The following is a 19,231-nucleotide window of genomic DNA, read 5'->3' as shown; positions in this document are numbered from 1 at the left end:
GGGTGGATGGGTTGAAGTTTAAGTAGTTCAGATAAAGTAGAAATAGTTTTATTGTATATAATATTAATGTTTTAATTTTGAGAGAGGAACTGCTCGGGCATTTCCCCTGGACCGCATCAAGAGGGAGGAGAAGAAGGTGAGAAGTAAGTAGGAAGGTGGAGGTGAAGGAGGAGAGGGGGTGAGTGAAGAAAAAGAGGGAAAGAAGTAAGTTGGTTTGAGGTGGGATGCGGTTTGGGGGGGAAATGGGCGGGCAAGACCGAATGCGGTGTCTATCAATTTGTTTTGTTTTTTATCTGAAGTATTTGTAAGATCGTTATGTATTGTAAAATTGAAAATAAAAATTTTTACAAAAAAAAGAAAAAGAAAAAATCAAACATGAGTATTTGACTCTGGACTCAGAGATAATGATCGGAGTGATTTGTGGCAAATAAGAATTTGTGCAGACTTTCTATGAATAAATTATAATAACAGACTGTTAATTTCACATATGTAATGTATGATAGGTCAATTAGGTTGCAAATAGATAGAAAAGATTATAAATTTTGGACCCCTTTTGCAAGGGGGAAAAGCTATTATTGTTGCAGTAGAGTGTTCAACTAAATGTTCAAACTGCCAGCCCACGAGCTGGATGTGTCATGAGGAAACTGCGCCCGGCAATGGGGAAAAAGCTCTGATACGTCGTGCGACATCGCCAGTTTGACATGTCTGAACTAAGGGGACATAGTATATGTTGTTCTCTTTTTTTAATTGAATATTTTTTGCAATGGTTTGGTTTAGTTTTGTTCTGTCTCTATTCAATTCTTTTCTTTTGGATTTTGGATTTTATTTGGAATAAAATAAAATGGTGAATTCTAAGAAAAATGGAACAGGAGGTCTACAGTTTGGCCTGGCTGCTTCCCCACTAACCGTCGCACACATATTGTAAGAATACGGAAATTGTTTGCTGAAAATAAATAGCTTTGCTTTCTTCTTACCTGAGTTGCTGCCTCTTATTGGAACTTGGAAATAGCAAGGATTTTTCCCTCCTTGTTGCTCAGAGACCCCAATTTCACATTGAGTGGTAGGAAGGGGAGGAACTAAGGCAAAACCTGGAAGGAGCAAGAACTGTGGGGAGAGGCTCTCCTCTGTGCTCCTTGGGGAGGAGGCAGCCATTTTGCTTCTGGGTCCAGATCTTTTCTCCAGCATCACCAGCTGATCTTCTGCAAAATGGCCGCTTGGTCTTGGCTTGGTGGGGGTAGCAACAGAGGCGGCTTTTCCCTCAGATCCACCTTTGCCTCAAGCTGAGGGCCGAGTGGCTGGTCTCTGGGCCTCCTCAGGGGCCCTTTGGGAGATGGGAGCTCAGGGACCAGCCGGAGCCCTCCTGGCCCCCTTGCAGGAGGGCAGCTTCTCCTGCCTCTGAGAGGTCCTCTCTGGGCTCTTCAGGGGCCCAGTCGGATGCCCCGGCCCAAGAGTGGGGAGAGCCTTCATTGATGGGAAAGAGGTCCCCCATATTATAGTGGATGCTTTCTGGATGAGGAGTGAAAAGCATTGGGACTTTCCCTCCCAATTCCTTTTGGGGTGTCCCGGATGCCTTCAAGAGCGGCCATCTTTGAGAGCCTAAAAAAGCAGGTGTGTCCAACCTACAACCCGTGTGTCATGCCTCCGTCCGAGCCTGACTCTGAGGACCACATGGAGTTCCCTGTTGAGGCCCAGGAGGGGGTGTCTGTGGCTTTGGAGGACTGTGGGGAGGAGCAGGCTGAAGCAGGCCAGGGCCCTTCAAGTTTGGAACAGGGAAAGCAGAGCTCAGGCGAGGAGCAAGGCCCCTCCCCACCAGATCCCAGAGCAAGAGCAGAGAGGAGGAGAAGAGCGTCACGCCCCACTTCACAAGGCACACCTGGGGAGTAGGTATTTAAGGAGACGCTGTGGGGTGGGGCATTTGCCGGGAACAAACGTGAACTCTTGTGATGTGAGCTCTTGTACCTGGACTCTTTGTATTTTGGATCAAGTTTGTTTCCTGCTGCGTTCTCCTTGCTGTCTTCAGTTTTGCAGTTTGCAGGTTACAGCCAAGCTGGGCGTTGAAAAGATCATACTTCGTTTGTTATCTGTTTTACTTTAAAGAACTGTTTAACTCCGTTGACTGTTTTATTGAACTTGTGCCAACATCTGTGAGGGCTGTTGGCTGAAGGTTGGCAGTGCTTTACAAAGACAATTATTCTGACCAGCTAATTGCTTTGCTTCTGTTCGGGGCCCTGGGTCACCACACTGTGAGATACGTTCAGCCTTGGTCAACCAGTAACGCAGCCCCACAAAATGCTTAATGTTATAATAAACAATATAAAAATTATAGAAGTGTATATTAACTATATTATATAATTTACTGTATATGCAGCCCAAGACCATTCCTTTTCACTCAGTGCTGCCCAGGAAAGCCAAAAGATTGGACACGCCTGCTTTAAAGTATTTTGCGAGAATTCAGTCAATATTTTGAGTGTCTTGTAACGATTCAAAAGTTTTAGAAATGTATTTATTTATGACTGGCCAGCATGTCTTGAAAATGCCACAAGAGCCTTTGAGCATTTTCATCCAGAGCGAAGATCACTCAGAGTTTCTGACCTGCAACATAAAATCGTAGGGCTGGGAAGGACCTCAGAGGTCATCCAGTCCAACCTCCGGCTTAAGGCAGGAGAATTTATACCATCCTGGGCGAAAGGTTGTCCAGTCTATTTTTGAAAAACCTCTCCCCCACAACGCTGGGAGGCAAACTGTTCCATTGATTAAATGTTCTCACTCTTAGAAAATGTCTCCTTACTTCTAGATTGGATCTCTGTTTAACAAGCTTCCATCCACCCATGGCTGCTTCTTCTGCCTTCTGGTTCTTTGGAGAAGAAGTCGATCCCCTCTTCTCTGTGACAGCCCCTCAAGTCCTGGAAGACACGCACACACACACACTCCTTCACTGCGATAGCTAGAAATATTTTCCTCAGTCATCTCTTCTCTGACAGCCCTTCAAGTCCTGGAAGACACACACACACACACACACACACTCCTTCACTGCAATAGGCTACACACACACACACACACACACACACCCCTTCACTGTGATAGGCTAGAAATATTTCCCTCAGTCATCTCTTCTCTGTGACAGCCCTTCAAGTCCTGGAAGACACACACACACACACACACACACACTCACACTCCTTCACTGCGATAGGCTAGAAATATTTCCCTCAGTCATCTCTTCTCTGTGAAAGCCCTTCAAGTCCTGGAAGACACACACACACACACACACACACACACACACACACACACACACCCCTTCACTGTGATAGGCTAGAAATATTTCCCTCAGTCATCTCTTCTCTGTGACAGCCCTTCAAGTCCTGGAAGACACACACACACATTCCTTCACTGCGATAGGCTAGAAATATTTCCCTCAGTCATCTCTTCTCTGTGACAGCCCTTCAAGTCCTGGAAAACACACACACACACACACACACACAAACACACACACACTCCTTCACTGCGATAGGCTAGACACACACACACACACACACACACTCCTTCACTGCGATAGGCTAGAAATATTTCCCTCAGTCATCTCTTCTCTGTGACAGCCCTTCAAGTCCTGGAAGACACACACACACACACTCCTTCACTGCGATAGGCTAGACACACACACAGACACACACACACACACACACACACACACACACCCCTTCACTGCGATAGGCTAGAAATATCTCCCTCAGTCATTATAACATTTAGCCTCCAGGCCCTTTATCATCTTTGATGCTCTGCACTCTTTCCGGGGTCTCTTTTGTATCGTGGTGACCAGAACTAGACCCAGCATTCCAAGTGTAGCTTCACTTCTGCACTATAAACTGACACGGTGGTTGATGTTATCCCTCTGTTGATGCAGCCCAGGAGTGCATTGGCTTTTTTGGTAGCTCTACCCGATCCCCCACTGCGAGGGGATCTGTGGGGTCCCCCTCCCCCTAGGCTCAGAGGGACCCCCCCCCGCTTTTCCAAATCCCGCAGTTCTGCCCCTCCTCCCCCCGCAAGACACGGAATCCATCAAAGGCGATTTCCTGAAACTTTCGCTTTCCTTCCCCCCCCCCCTCTTGTCGCCGGTTCCGCCTGGGCATCCGCCTAGCAACAGTGACGACAGGACACCTTTTTTTTCCCCCTACTGGTTGAGTTCGCCCAATCGCCAGCTTGCTGTCGATTGTTGCGCTGGTTGATCGACGGGAGGCGCCTCTTCCTTCACCTGCGGGAATTCGGGAGGGCGGGGCGCAGGTTGAGGAGCGGGGCCGGGATGGCTCTGCGCTCTGCGCCCGTCTTGCTCCTGGCGTTGGTGGCGGTCGCTCTGTGGGAGGGCTGCGTCGGTGAGTCCCTTTGGGGGTGGCGGTGGGGGGGGGGGTTCCGCCCCTTTGATCTGCCAGGGAAACTTTCTCTCTCCCCTCCCCCCCTCCCAAAAAAGGTTATTCCCAGAAAGAGAATCCTGATTCGGTCCTCTTTCTAGTCCGCTCCTCCTCCCCCCCCCCTCTGGCCACTTTGAGATCGGGCCCCAAAGTCCTCTCTCCCCCCCCCCCAAGAGAACCCTCTGGGAACAAGGACAAGGGTGGCCCCTCCAGATCTCAGTCAAGTCTACCTGGGCGCCCCCCCCCCACAAGCGCAGTTCTTTCCCTCCCGAAAGTGGAGGTTGTCGGAAAGCGGAGTTTGCACGTGACCAGGTCAGTTCACAAACTTCCTGGCTGCCTTCGCACAACCCCTCCGCGTGGATCGTGTTTCTTGCCTTTTGGCTCTTGTTGGGGGCTCGCTGTGGCTTCTGGTGCTGGGAGGACGTGGCTTGTTTCTCTCTCTTTTTTTTTTAATTGAAAAAGTTTTATTAACAATTAACAAAATTTTTTAACCCCCAAGCCCCCCCCATCCCCTAAACCCCCCCAACCCACTTTCCAGAGCCGAGTACAGGGTTATTACAAACATATTAAGCAAAGTCTAATTAACTTTAACAAATTATACAGTAACCAAATTCATACTTAACCCTTATTTTATTTATTTATTTATTTATGAGACTTAAATACCGCTTTAAGTGCAAGCACTCTCTAAGCGGTGTACACCAGTAAGCAATGTATATATATATTTACATTGCCCCCAACAATCTGGGTCCTCATTTTACCTACCTGGGAAGGATGGAAGGCTGAGTCAACCTTGAGCCGGTGAGATTTGAACCGCTGACCTGCTGAACACAGTCAGCTAAAGTGGCCTGCAGTACTGCACTCTAAGTGCTGTGCCACCTCAGCTCTTATAAACAAATATTATAAACAAATCCATTTTAACACAATTATTATAAAGTACCATAATAACAATAAATAAACTAAATAATTTCCATTATAAAATGCTATTAATAATAATTATTATTTAAAATTTAATCATAAAATAAATGGAACTTTTTAGTTCCATATTTCATCTGAATATAATCTATCCATCTTCTCCATACAATAATCTTTCTTGTGTATGATCCTTTAAATAAGCAGAAATTTTTGCCATTTCTGCTAAATTAGAAACCTTAAGTGTCCATTCTTCTATAGTAGGCAACGAATTTTTCTTCCAATATTGACCTACCAATAACCTGGCTGCTGCTACTAAATTCAACATTAAAATAGTTTCTTTAACATCAAAATCCACAAAAACCCCTAGTAAAAATAGTTGAGGAGTAAACTTTATCTTCCTTTTAAAAATCTTTTGAATGTTCCACCAAATCATAATCCAAAAAGCTTTAATATTTTTACAAGTCCAACAAACATGAAAATAAGTTGCGTCAGAACTACCACATCTCCAACATTTAGGCTGTAAATTAGGATACATACAAGACAACTTTTTAGGATCCAAATGCCACCTATAAAACATTTTGTAAAAATTTTACCTTAAATTTTGAACCATAGGATCTGGGTCCCTCAGTTGAAGCCTCCTAACTCTGCCCCTCTGGGTCCCTTCCAGGCGCCTTCTCACACTCCCTGAAGTATTTTGTCACCTCCATCTCGGAGCCCAGTCAGGGGCTGCCCCACTATGTCATTGTGGGGCATGTGGATGGTCAAGTCTTCAGTTCCTACGACAGCAACAGCCGGAAGATGCAGCCTCGAGTCTCCTGGATGGAGAAGGTGGGGAAGGAGGACCCCCAGTACTGGGACAGAAACACCCAGATGGCACGTGAGGAAGAGGAGGTGTTCACAAGAGACCTGGTGATTGCGAGGACTCGCTACAATCAGAGCAAAGGTGAGTGATCGATCGGGGGGCTCCTCCGGCCCCATATTCCCCTTATCAGGAACTGGAGGGGTGTAAGACGCTAAGAAAAAGACGCAGGCATGTCTTGAGCAGAGGTTTGAAGCTGCAGGACCCAGCTTGACAAACTCTTGAGTTTATTGCTTCTTATATACTTATTATATACATCAGCTTAACCATTAGAATCTGACAAAGGTTTCTTCATTGGAAAATGTCGTCATGTAAGCAACTATTTTCTAGTAACACATTACATGGTCAAAGACCAGATAAGAACAAATACAGGTAGATCAAAAAGAGAAAGAACTGACAAAGACAGGAAGAGATAGGAAGGAACTTAAGTGTATTATCGGTTTAGGTAGGTGAGGCATTAAGTCAAAAGGGGATGACCTTCTGGCTGCTTCCTTGGGACAAAGGGTATCAAGAGGTTATGAGGTTTGTGGGGGGGTAAGCACGGCAGTTTGCTGCGCATGCATTTTTCCCCATGGGGGGAGGGGAAGCAGGCCCCTTCAAAGGGAAAGGCTGCTTCCACAGATTTTAAAAAGTTTTCAATATGTTTATTCTTTTTTTTCCAAATTAGTATAAGATAATTTTAATCTTTATTAAACTTTAGTCTTCATTTAATCTTCATATCCACTTTAATATGAGCCGGCAGTATACGGCAGCAGCCAAAAAAAAAAAGCTAATACAATCCTGGGTGGTATAAACAGAGGCACAGAATCAAAATCACGTGAATCACTTTAGTATCACTTTATAAAAATCCTAGTAAGATCACAGCTGGAATACTCGCACCAATTTTGGTCACCACACTACAAAAAAAAGGTGTTGAGGCTTTGGAAAAAGTTCAGAGAAGAGCAACTAAGATGATGAAAAGCCTGGAGACTAAAACGTATGAAGAATAGTTGCAGGATTTGGGTTTGGCTAGTCTAGAGAAACGAAGGACTAGGAAAAAAAGAAGGACATGGTGGCAGTATTCCAATATTTGAGGGGCTGCCACAAAGAAGAGGGGGTCAATCTGTTCTCCAAAGCGCCTGAAGGCAGGACATGAAGCAACGGATGGAAACTAATCAAGGAGAGAAGCAACCTGGAATTAAGGAGAAACTTCCTGACAGTGAGGACAATTAACCAGTGGAACTACCTGCCTTCTGATGTTGTGGGTGCTCCATCACTGGAGGCTTTTAAGAAGAGACTGGACAGCCACTCGTCTGAAACGGTATAGGGTCTTCTGTTTGAGCAGGGGGCTGGACTAGAAGACCTCTAAGGTCCCTTCCAGCTCTATTCTGTTCTAAGATTGTCTTTGCCTCCATAGCTGACGTTTTCTGCCAGTGGCAGTTAATAACAATATTTTTAAAGTTATCTAGCTGTCTCTATATTTACATTGATATAAACTGAGGAAAAAAATAGATAGAAACCTTCCCCCCCCCCAAAAAAAAGGGTAAATGGATTCTAAGAAAATCCTAGGAGAAGCAGATCGTCGTCCTTCTGTCTGTTTCTACCCCAGAGAAATAAGGGATCAATTGCAGAGCCACCTGGGGGAACTAGATCCCTTTCCTTCACCCCCTTTTTGGAGGGATGAGGAGGGGGCCCAAAAGCAAAGGAGCTCATCCTCCATTTGGAAGGAGAGGCCAGGAGGCCAAGTGGGGTGGGGGCTCTTGGAGGGGGGGGGCACAGGGCCATTTCCAGGATCCTCCCAATCTTGAGGGGGGTCCTTTTCCCTGGAGGAAATGGGGGTGTCAGTGTCTCCCTCCATGTCAAAGCACCTGCAGGGAGGCAGTGTCTCTGTCTATCTTGTTGTTAGTTGTGAAGTCCATCGCGACCCCATGGACAACGTTCCTCCAGGCCTTCCTGTCCTCTACCATCTTCTGGAATCCATTTAATTTCACGCCTCCTGCTTCAGTGACTCCATCCAGCCATCTCATTCTCTCTCGTCCCCTTCTTCTATTGCCCTCCATCTTTCCCAGCATTAGGCCCTTCTCCAGGGAGTCCTTCCTTCTCATCAGGTGGCCAAAGTACCTGAGTTTCAACTTCAAGATCTGGCCTTCTAAAGAGCAGTCCGGGCTGATCTCGTCTAGGATTGACTGGTTTCCCCTAACCATCATTTTGCCCCCGGTTTCAGGCCTTCACACATGGCAGAGGATGGTTGGCTGTGAACTCCGGGGAGACGGGAGCAAAGGAGCGTTTCAGCAATACGGCTACGACGGGAGGACCTTCCTCACCTTCGACAAGGAGACCCTCACCTGGGTGGCTCCCGACCCCCAGGCCCGGATCACCCAGAGGAAATGGGACGCTCTTCCAGGATATAATCAGAGACGGAAGGCCTACCTGGAGGACGTCTGCATCAAGTGGCTGGAGAAGCACCTGTCCTACGGGAAGGAGACGCTGCTCAGGACAGGTGACCATCTGGATCCAGGCTGGACTTTCCTCCTTTATGGCTGGATTTCTTGGATATGTTTGTCCCCTTTGGGTCCCTGGTCTAGAGCCTGTTTGCCCTGGTGAGAATCCGCCTCCTCTCCTTCCAGAATCTCTCCAAGCCCTGTTGGGTTCCCACTGTCAGGCCGCCATTCAACGGACCAGGAAGTGCAGCTTCTGCCTGGCAGGTGTCTGTGTGGATCGGGCAGCAAAAGCACTCAGGGGTGTCCTCTTCACAATCACAATGAGGCAACAAGGGCATTTTGTGTTCTTCAGGGAAATCTCCCATTAGCCAAACTGTAGTCAAGTGTGAGGGGCTCCCTTAATTTCTCCCCATTAACTCTCCTTCTCTCCATGTCCCACAGGGGGCTTCCTCCCTGCCCTGCACCCGATGATGCACCCCTCACTCCCACCACTAGGTGGCTCCACTTCTTTTTTTTTAATTGAAAATTTTTAAGTTTTACAAAAAAAAAAATTCCCCTCCCCCACACCCTTCCACCCCTCCTCTACCCTCCCCCGATCTTCCCAGAGCTGAATACAGGCTTAATTTAAAAATTTTTAAAAGAATCTTAAAACATATATAAACCATAAGCAAATCTAGATAACGTTAATTTAACAAATTGTAAAATAATTAACAACAATCTGTAAAAAAAAAAAATACAAGAAGAAAGGAAAGAAAAAACAGAAAAAGAAAAAATAAAAGAAAAAAAATATCGATGAAATATTTTAAACTTTAGTTATACATTATTCAAAAACTAAATAATATTTTTTTTATATCCAACTTATATTGTATAAAATCTATCCATCTTTTCCATACCAGAAGGTACCTCTCTAGGTGGCTCCACTTCTATCATTAATAAGAGATCATCAGTTCCCCTATGGTGATCTCCCCAGGGGGGAAAGAAAGCCCCACAATTTCTATGGAGAAACCTCAAACTTATCCCCACAATTCCGACATAGCGAGCCTTTCCTCAGAACACTGATGGCGAACCTTTTAGAGACCGAGTGCCCAAACTGCAACCCAAAACCCACTTATGCATCGTCGAGTGCCGGGTGGGTGTGGCCCATTGGGTGGGCGTGGCTGTGGTAGTAATGGCAAACTGGGTGGGACTAAAAAGTTCAATCGATCAATTCCAACTTTGCAAGATCTTTTTTTTCCTGTGAGAAGTTGAAATTGACTCATTGATTGAACCTTTTTTTTTTTTTTTTGCACACAGCGGTGGAGGCCTAAAGTGAAAAGGTTTTATAAAACCCAGCTGAAGGCCTAGGACTGGGCCGATGGCGCGCGTGCCCACAGAGAGGGTTCTGAGTGCCGCCTCTGGCACCCGTGCCATAGGTTCGCCACCACTACCTCAGAACAATCCCCTCCCCACCATCAGGCACACCCCCTCACCTCATAGGGGGACTCATAATTGTTTCCTGTGATTATTGTTACTGTTATTATTTTCCCATCTAGACTCCTCCTCCCCCCCACCAGATCAACCCCTTCCCCTCCGGGCTCCTTGATCAGGATCAGGTCCAGGATCAGGATCAGCTGGGGGAGATCAGCACGCATTAGGGCAGGGGTGTCAAACTGCTGGCCCACGGGCCGGATGCGTCATGCCAAAACAGTGCCCACCCCATTGCCGGCAATGGGAAACAAGTCGCGATACGTCACAACACGTCACATGACATTGCGAGTTTGACACCCCTGCGTTAGGGAATAACCACCCTGTACATTGACAGGGGTAGGCAACCTTGGCTCTTTCATGACTTCAACTTCCAGAATTCCTGAGCCGCCCATGCTGAGGGGAAAGGGTGAGGTTTCCATGCTGGCTCAGGAATTCTGGGAATCGAAGTCCAAAAGTCATAAAAGAGCCAAGGTTGCCTACTCCTGCTTTACAATAACCAACAACCCCTGCCTGCCTAGAAGGACTGTCTCTCTCTTCCAGGGACTTCACCTCTGTCGCTGCCTCCCTTTGATAGGCAGAATCTCTTTTCCAAATTAACCAGGGTGAGAGTCCAAAAGCCCTGAACCCCTTTTTGTTGTGTTCTGGCTTTCTTCCTCTTGAAATTGTGGTTGTGTCCCTTGGAAAGTGGCCTGGAGCAGCCTCAGATTCAGGGGTGCAGAAGGAAACCACAAAAGTAGAGAGAAACTTCTGTGTTGTTGTTGTTGAAAGGGAACTTAAAAGAGCAGCTCCACTTTCCCTCCCCTGAAGGAAACAATCCAAGATCACTCAGAGTTCAAAGCAGCCAGAGAGGAATTTCCTTGGATCCTCAATTTGCTGCTGGAGGCTTTTCAGGCTGGGAAGGACTCAGAATCCGGAGTTCTTGCGGTTGAGCATTTTCCAGATCTGGAGCATCTCCCAAAACTCTTGGAGATGCTGCAGGTGTGGAGTGGGAAGTAGTGGGAGATTTTCCTGCCCCTTCAAGTTTCCCATCCACCTTCCAGGCTCTGGAGGGGCTCAGAGTTAATTCCGGGGGTGCCGTTTCTGCAGACCCCCCAGAGGTGACACTCAGCAGGAAGATTGAGGTGGAGGATGGGATGGAGACACAAATCTGCCGCCTGGAGGGCTTCTACCCAAGGGAGATCGAGGCCTCCTGGACGAGGGACGGGGAGGTCTGGCTGCAGGACACCCTCCGTGGCTCCGTGGCCCCAAATGCAGATGGGACCTACCACTATTGGCTCAGCATCCAGATCGATCCCAAAGAGAGGGGCCGCTATCGGTGCCACGTGGAGCACGACGGCCTACCGAAGCCTCTGGACGTGGCCCTGAAGGGTGAGAGTCTGCAGGGAGGGAAAGACTGGGGTCTTTGGCAGGCTGGAGGGATGTGGGAGGGAAATCTCACTCCAGCTGTGTCCAGATGTGAGCATACCTGAGTCTTCGGTTTTTCCCATGTTTGAGGTTGGTGTACCTGCAGGGAACAATAAACAAAATTGGCTTCAGGCTGCCAAATTCCACCCAGAGTCATGACATATAGAGGCAGCCTATAAACAGAACAAAAACTGTTGTTTAACACATTTTGTTTATATTATTGTGCTGGTGAAGTTTTTGTTTTGTAAGCTGCTGAGAGTCACAAGGTTGCAAACAGCTGTTTTTGAGCTGAAGAGCTAAAGATGAATTCAGTTGCCTTCATGCTGGGCTGGTGTGAGAAGAAGGCAGCGACTTGAGGTCACGTCCTAACAATGGTTAGCAAGGCGCCTTCATGCTTTCCTTAGAAGGACATGAAGAGGAGCCCATGGAGTTTTTAATTTGGGGAATTTAATTGGGATGATTGATTGAGGTTCTCCTTCAATTATCTGCTCCTCCTCCCACTTCAGAGCCAAAATCCAACCTGGGGCTCATCATCGGCTGCGTTGTGGCTGGCCTTGTCCTGCTGGGTGTGATTGTTGGGATCTTGGTATTTCTTAGTAAGTATCCTTTTCTGGGTGATGGAAGGAAGATGGGGAGGTTCCTCCCAAGTCTCTTCCTTTGGGGAGCTTCTTCAGGGCTTTCTCCTGTCCTGTTTTCCCAGCCCTCTTGGGGAGCCTCTGAGATCTCAGCCTCTTTCTGGGACTCCAGTCTTGACTTGGCTGAGTCTGAGGTTGGGACAATCCTGCCTTCTTCTGTGTTGGGAAGAGGCATCCCAGTTCCGTCCCTTTCAAAGTCTTTGGTCAAAGAGCAGCAGAGAAGGATTTCCATGAAAATCTTCCTCCCCTCCCAGCTGCTGCTGCTTCCCCCCTTTCCCTCCCTCATCTCGGAGGCAGCAGGTCTCCCTTGGGGCAAATCAGGAGATACTTTTGGTTTTTGAAAATCTTTGTGTCTTTGTTAATGGGTCAGATTGACTGTGAAATATCTCCTGGGGTTCTTCCTCTTGCAGAGAGAGAGATTGGATGATCTCTGGTGGATTCTTTTGGGCTTTCACTGATTTTTGTCTTTGCAGAGAGACATCAGGATGGCCACAGAGCAGTACCAAGTGAGTGACTTGTCCTCTTTACATGTAATCTCCAACTTAGAGCAGGGACCAGAGATGCCATCACTTGAAGGGTGTGTATATGTGTGTGTTTTTAAACACAAAAAGAATCTCAGGAAGCTGTAGAGTTGTGCTATCTTCCTCTTCCTCAAGAACTAATCTGGAGAATGAGGACTCTTTTTTTAAAACAGCCAGGCTGGAGTTCTCAAGGAGAAACATCTGGGACAGGGAACCTTCCAGAAGATGAGAAGACCCAGCTGGTGGAAGGTCCCTCTGGCTGAGAAGCTGCTCTGTTTCCCAAGTGGGCGGAAAGGAAAGTCTTGGCCAAATGACAGTCAGAAGCTCCCTAAAATTTGTTGGAATATTCATGAACAGGAAGAGTCATGTGGTAACTCAGTCAGCCAATGGGAAGAAAGTGCTACTGAGTCTGTGCAAAAGAGTATTGAGTTAGGAGCTGGATTTCCAGTCTCAAAGTTTTGTCTCTGGTCTGTCTCTGTAAGAAGTCTTCATTAAGCTATGTTGCTGTAAAGAAGAATGCTATTGTAAATATTTTTATATACATATAAAGTTATTTGAATCAACTAAATGCAGTCAGCTGTGAGAGCTTCTGATTTATTTTTCACCAATAGAGAAATTAAAATTCTCTAACAAAATTAGGGATCAAGAGGAGGCATTTTGAGAAAAAAGGAGCTTTGGGGGATGCTAGCTGGATCTATTCTTGGTCTCGTGCCAGAAGACTCTGTAAGTATGAACTAGTTGAAAAAAAGAAACTTTGGATCCCTCTGGATCCTCAGATCAGCTGTGCCTTCTGGGTGGATAATCGTTACATATTGTTCCATGTGGCTGTAGATATAAATTTTAAGAATTCTTTCTGATGCTTTTTAACCAAAGCAGTTTGGTTCAAACTCCATTTCGGAGTCCTAGTGGACAATCACCTAAATATGAGCCAGCAGTGTGCTGCAGCTGCCAAAAAGGCCAACACAGTGCTAGGCTGCATTAACAGAGGGATAGAATCAAGATCACATGAAGTATTAATGCCACTCTACAATGCTTTGGTAAGGCCACACTTGGAATACTGCATCCAGTTTTGGTCACCACGATGTAAAAAAGATGTTGAGACTTTAAAAAGAGTACAGAGAAGAGCAACAAAGATGATTAAGGGACTGGAGCCTAAAACATATAAGGAACAGTTGCTGGAATTGGGTATGTCTAGTCTAATGAAGAGAAGGACAAGGGGGGACATGATAGCAGCGTTCCAATATCTCAGGGACTGCCCCAAAAAAGAAGGAGTCAAGCTATTCTCCAAAGCAGGAGAAGAAGCAACGGATGGACACTAATCAAGGAGAGAAGCAACCTAGAACTAAGGAGAAACTTCCTGACAGTTAGAACAATTAACCAGTGGAACAACCTGCCTCCAGAAGCGGTGAATGCTCCAACACTGGAAGTTTTTAAGAAGAGACTGGACAGCCACTTGTCTGAAATGGTATAGGATTTCCTGCCTGAGCAGGGGTTGGACTAGATGACCTCCAAGGTCCCTTCCAACTTTATTGTTGTTGTTATTATTATTATTAACTCTCCCCACGTATTTCTGCTCCTGTGATTGTGAGCGAGAGAGAAAGGGAGGGAGGGAGCTGGAGTCAGAAAGAGCTGAGTTTCTCCATCTATCAGCCAACAGAGTGAACTTCTTTACTCTCTTTTTCTTTCTCTCTTTTCCAGCAAGTGAGGAAGGATCCAACAGTTCCAGCCAGGGTGAGTCGGAGGGAGCTGCTGCTGCTGCTTCAGGAGCCATTTTGTCCCTTTGCAAGATGTGGGGGGGAAGAAAAGAGGGAAAGGACCCCACTTTTTAAAGAGCCTCTTAATCCATCCTTCCTGTCTTCTCTCTGTGTCTGATTCTTTTGAAATAATTAGCCTGGTCTCCTCTGAGAATTTCGTGAAACTGCAGAGGTTGAATGGCGAAGAGAGAGATTTGTCCTCCTCAGAGGATCCAGACAAGGCAAAGACTCACTCTGTGTCTTTCTCTCCAATGCAGGGAGCAACCAGGTCATTTAGCAGCCCCTTTGAAGGTGAGTGGCCCTACTGGGGGCTGTATGGGGGGGGGGAAGAGGGAGGAAGGGAGATAAACATAAAGAACCAACTTATGGCAAAGTGTGCTGCAGCTGCCAAAAAAGGCCAACACATTGCTAGGCTGCATTAACAGAGGGATAGAATCAAGATCCTCTGAAGTGTTAATACCACTTTATAATGCCTTGGTAAGGCCACACTTGGAATACTGCATCCAGTTTTGGTCGCCACAATGTAAAAAAGATGTTGAGACTCTGGAAAGAGTGCAGAGAAGAGCAACAAAGATGATCAGGGGACTGGAGGCTAAAACATATAAGGAACGGTGGCAGGAATTGGGTAGGTCTAGTTTAATGAAGAAAAGGATAAGGAAGGACATGATAGCAGTGTTCCAATATCTCAGGGGCTGCCACAAAGAAAAGGGAGTCAAGCTATTTTCTAAAATGCGTGAAGGCAGGACAAGAAGCAACGGGTGGAAACTAATCAAGGAGAGAAGCAACCTAGAACTAAGAAGAAACTTCCTGACAGAACAATTAACCAGTGGAACAACCTGCCTCCAAAAGTTGTGAATGCTCCAACACTGGAAGTTTTTAAGAAGAGACTGGACAGCCATTTGTCTGAAATGGGTATAGGGTTTCCTGCCTAAGCAAGGGGTTGGACTAGAAGACCTCCAAGGTCCCTTCCAACTCTGTTTATTCAAGTCTAGTCTATTATTATTGTTGTTGTTATTCTTTGGAAAATCCCTCTTCTGTTCATTGGGGCTCTGGAAAGGTGGGGGGATCAGCCTGCCTCCAAATTTTTATCCTGAAGGCCAGATTGTGGCATTTCTCAGTATCTGACAATCTTGGATCTCTGGAGACCAGGAATCCATGTGCACTTGTCTCTTGAAGGCAGAATGGACTAAAATTGGATTTGTGTTTTGAGGGGAGGAATCCATATATGTGGGACAGGTTCTCACCCACCTCAGGAGCCAGTTCCAGCCCTGCCCCTCCCCTCTTGTAAATCCCACTCCGCTGATCCCTCCCTTGAGGCTGCTGCTTCTGCTTCTTCTTCGCTGGGTTGATCTTTGCTGATCCCCCAGCTTGGATGGTGGGATTCGTCCTCTGGGCTTCCTCTCAGACTGACCCTGCCTGCTTTTTCCCTCCATTTTGCAGCACGAGTGGACACTCCCAGGATGAGGAGAGAGGAGAGAAGTGGGGATCGGTCTTTTTCTGAATTAGGCCAGACTCTCAGGAGGAGCCCTTCAGGGTCTTCCAACATGCTGGAACCAGGATGTATTTGGGGTCTTTCATCACTGCTTTTATCATTGAGTCAGTGACCTTGTTTTATTGAGGAACAGAGAAGAAAAGAAAATCTTATGTGTTTATAATTGTGGAATCAAAAGGATTCAATCTGGGTTTAGTAGATATTATTATTATTTTGTTTGTATTAGCTGCTGAAGATATCAAAGGTATTCAGGTGGGACTTGAACTCACAGTCGCTTTCTAACCTGATCCCTTAACCACTAAACTGCCTTGTACAGCTTGTAATAGCTTTGTAACATAGCTTGTAGCAGCTACGTTGTTATTTCTGATGACCTTTAATGGGCTTCTGCTGATTGGAGAAGATTTCATAGCAAATGAGGAGACGAATAGGATGCAGAGTTGCTGGTTTTACTTTAAGGGAGAGTGATAAACTGTTAATCTTCATTATACATGCCCAGATTGAAAGTGGAGGGTTTTTTTTTCTGTGTTTTTATTTTTCTTTGTATTAGTTGTATAATACAATAGAAAGAATGTACAATATGTTGCCATTTATGGATGTTCATGGTTTAGAAAAATGGAACAGGAGCCCTCCCCATCATGACATGCTGAGCAAACAGGAGATTATTTTTTTCTCCTATTTTGCTCCCAGTTTTTCAAAGGAGACACTAAGAATAGCAATAGTACTTAGACTTATATCCACTTCATAGTACTTTACAGCCCTCTCTAAGCCGTTTACAGAGCCAGCATATGGCCCCCAACAAACTAGGTCCTTATTTTACCGATGGCCAAGATGATATCCATATTTTACCGATGGCCAAGATGACATCCAACCTTTGGACAATCATGCACAAATGGGGAAGAGGGGAGGGGCTGAATGCCAGCAATTCTTGGTCTGGTCTGTTACCATCTTTTCCCTTCAGCTGCTAAGTTTTCATAAGCATACCTGGGTTTTAATTGCCATTTTTCAAGCTTTACAATCTCTTGATTTATGAGTAGCTGACTTCTAATCTTGCTGGATTTTACAACTTTTTTTCCTGCTGTTTCATTGTTTACCAAAATTGCCATAAGGAGGTTGAGGTAGGTTTTACATTTACCTTTACAGAGGATTATACTATAAACCTTGCTCTTTCTAGCTTTTTTCATTCTTTCTTTTTTTAAGGGCCTCAATATTTAGCTCTTAATTTTTGATTGAAAAATTCCCATTTTTTTAACCCTGAAGGGAAAAAAATTCCTTTACCTGTGGAAGCCGTTGCTTATCTGCTTTTCTTGTCTTTGAAGAAAAAAACAAAGTTTTTCATGTTTTGAAAGGAGATAAATTATTTTTGCAAATAACTGAGAAAAGAAAGCTTTCCAACGGTAACAGGTTGTATTTGAAAATATAAACAAAAAATGTGATGGGTCAAGAACGGTTCTGTAAAATTAAGATGATACCCAAAAGCAGGAAATAACAGTTGGACCTGATTTGCAATTTGAGGAATTGGAATTTGATTTATTGCAAGTCATATGCAAAGAATGTATTTTGGTTTGCCAGAAAAGATTGAAAAGAATATGAATATAAGAAACTCTGAAACAACAGAGAAAAGACGAAGGATGGACTGCATTTTCTCGGCAAGAGAAATGCTGTGTTGTTGAGGAGAATAATTCCACAATGGATGTTGCAGAGATGTTTACCACAGAGACCTCTGAACTTTGGGAATTAGATGCAATTGTTGGTCAAGTTCCTAATTAAAAACCTAAGGAACGGTTTCACTGTTAAGAACCAAATGAGGGTATTTGACCCTGGACTCATGATCGGGGTGATTTGCAGTAAATAAGAAACTCTGTAGACTTTCTATGAATAAATTATAATAACAGACTGTACTAGAGTGCTTTGAATTTTAACTTCCCTGTTGTTCAACCTGTTAACTATTTTTCCTTTCACATAGATAATCCATGATAGGTCAATTTGGTTGCAAATAGATGTACAAGATTATAAATTTTGGACCTCTTTTGCAAGCGGGGGAGCTCTTATTGTTGCAATAGATTTCTTAATGTGCTGGAGTCGGTCTCTCACCTGGGCTGGTCACAGCCCCTCATAATCAGGAGGTGTGAACTCAATGACCTCCACTCCTTTCAGAACCGTCTCGTGGGTTCTTGGAGTTGGCTTCTCCACCTTTCTTCCTGGGTCGCTTTAAGGCTGGGCTTAGTGGATTGGCACTCCGTGGCTGAGTGTCCCTCTTTCCACACTTGAAGCACGCCGTGGATTGCAGTCTGGATCCAGATTCACCCTTCGCCAACTGCAGGGGTTCCTTATGCCTCCGGGGGGGGGGGGAGATTTGCACCCTCCATGGCCCATCATAGAGTAAGTGTCTCAGCCTATGTCGGATAGGCAACCTTCTGGGTGTCAACGCTGCAAATACTGTATATTCTTGCTTTGACAATATGCAGACCTGTCTGGTATTTTTAGAGTTAACGCAGGGCAGAAGAGGGTGGAGGGAAAAGAAACTGAAGTGGATCTTTGCCCTCCAAGTTAATTGGAAGATGTGAATCATGACCCCAAAACAGGGGAGGGGGAAATGCCTGGAATGTTATGTGCAAAGGAAGGGAAATTCAGATCTTAGTGCTGACACTCTGTAACACTAATAAAGGCTTTTTAGGTTAAAAAAATGCCTGAAAGTTCTTTGAAGTGTTTCGTTAATCAGACACATGACACTGAGAGTTGAAGTCCACGAGTTATAAAAGAGCCAAGGTTGCCTACCCCTGGACTAGGTGGATCTCCACTTAATCTGCCAGCACGTACCAGTGTTGTAGTGTCAGGGCGTGCACAGTCCTATCATGTGCCACAACCCAGCAGCAGACACTGCAAACAGTGGTTTGTAACAAATGGTGGTTTATCTACAACATCTACAATGCTATACAAGTATCACTAGGAACAAAATGCATACACATGCTACGAGCAGAATCTAACAAGCATGAAGTACAGCAGGAAAGGGATGGGAAGGGGGCAGTAGCAAAGCCCCTCTCCCTTTTTACACAGGCTCTATTACAATCCAGATGACAGTATTTCCACTACTTTCAGGTAGGTCTACTATAAAGTCCATAGCTATTTCTTCCCAGGGTTGAGAAGGGTCTGCCACAGGTTGCAGTAACCAGGGGTTTTCCCTGGGATTCTTTTCATTGTGGCACATACAGTACAACTTTTTACATAGTTTTCCACATCCCTTTTCAGCCCCGGTCACCAAAATTGCCGGCGGGTGAGGTGTAGGGTTTTCAAATATCCAAAGTGTCCAGCCTGTTTTACATCATGGCTGTGTTTGAGAGCATTAAGACGGAAGGCTTCTGACAAATAC

General features: G+C 45.5%; 1 protein-coding gene across 6 annotated transcripts; it reads left to right on the top strand.

Moving 5' to 3' along the window:
* Nucleotides 1–4,108: 4,108 nt before the first annotated feature.
* LOC120311115 (major histocompatibility complex class I-related gene protein-like) lies at nt 4,109–17,968 on the top strand. Of its 6 annotated transcripts, none has more exons than XR_005557531.1 (9): nt 4,113–4,364; nt 5,980–6,255; nt 8,375–8,650; nt 11,145–11,426; nt 11,969–12,058; nt 12,571–12,603; nt 14,317–14,349; nt 14,509–14,663; nt 15,813–17,965. XR_005557531.1 is itself a non-coding variant. In XM_039350288.1 (9 exons), exons 1-8 carry the CDS (start codon nt 4,295–4,297, stop codon nt 14,647–14,649), a joined length of 1,080 nt encoding a protein of 359 aa, XP_039206222.1. In that variant the 5' UTR covers nt 4,114–4,294; the 3' UTR covers nt 14,650–14,663; nt 15,813–17,965. The 6 variants fall into 6 exon arrangements, 2 of the variants coding, with proteins under 2 accessions (XP_039206220.1, XP_039206222.1); XM_039350288.1 differs by having other exon boundaries at nt 4,114–4,364; nt 14,630–14,663; XR_005557528.1 differs by having other exon boundaries at nt 4,109–4,364; nt 11,969–12,674; nt 14,630–14,663; nt 15,813–17,968.
* Nucleotides 17,969–19,231: the final 1,263 nt, after the last annotated feature.

The sequence above is a fragment of the Crotalus tigris genome, unplaced genomic scaffold (assembly GCF_016545835.1).
Source record: "Crotalus tigris isolate CLP2741 ecotype Arizona unplaced genomic scaffold, ASM1654583v1 scf7180000018317.730465, whole genome shotgun sequence".
NCBI classification, from domain to species: Eukaryota; Metazoa; Chordata; class Lepidosauria; order Squamata; family Viperidae; genus Crotalus; species Crotalus tigris.
The sequence above is the reverse complement of the archived record's forward strand: the minus strand, read 5'-3'. Positions and strand labels throughout refer to the sequence as shown.

Coding starts and splice junctions, on each gene's coding strand:
- LOC120311115 (XM_039350286.1), top strand. CDS start 4,295: ATGGCTCTGCGCTCTGCGCCCGTCTTGCTCCTGGCGTTGGTGGCGGTC. Junction 4,365..5,979: donor TCTGTGGGAGGGCTGCGTCG/GTGAGTCCCTTT, acceptor GGTCCCTTCCAG/GCGCCTTCTCACACTCCCTG. Junction 11,427..11,968: donor TCTGGACGTGGCCCTGAAGG/GTGAGAGTCTGC, acceptor CTCCCACTTCAG/AGCCAAAATCCAACCTGGGG.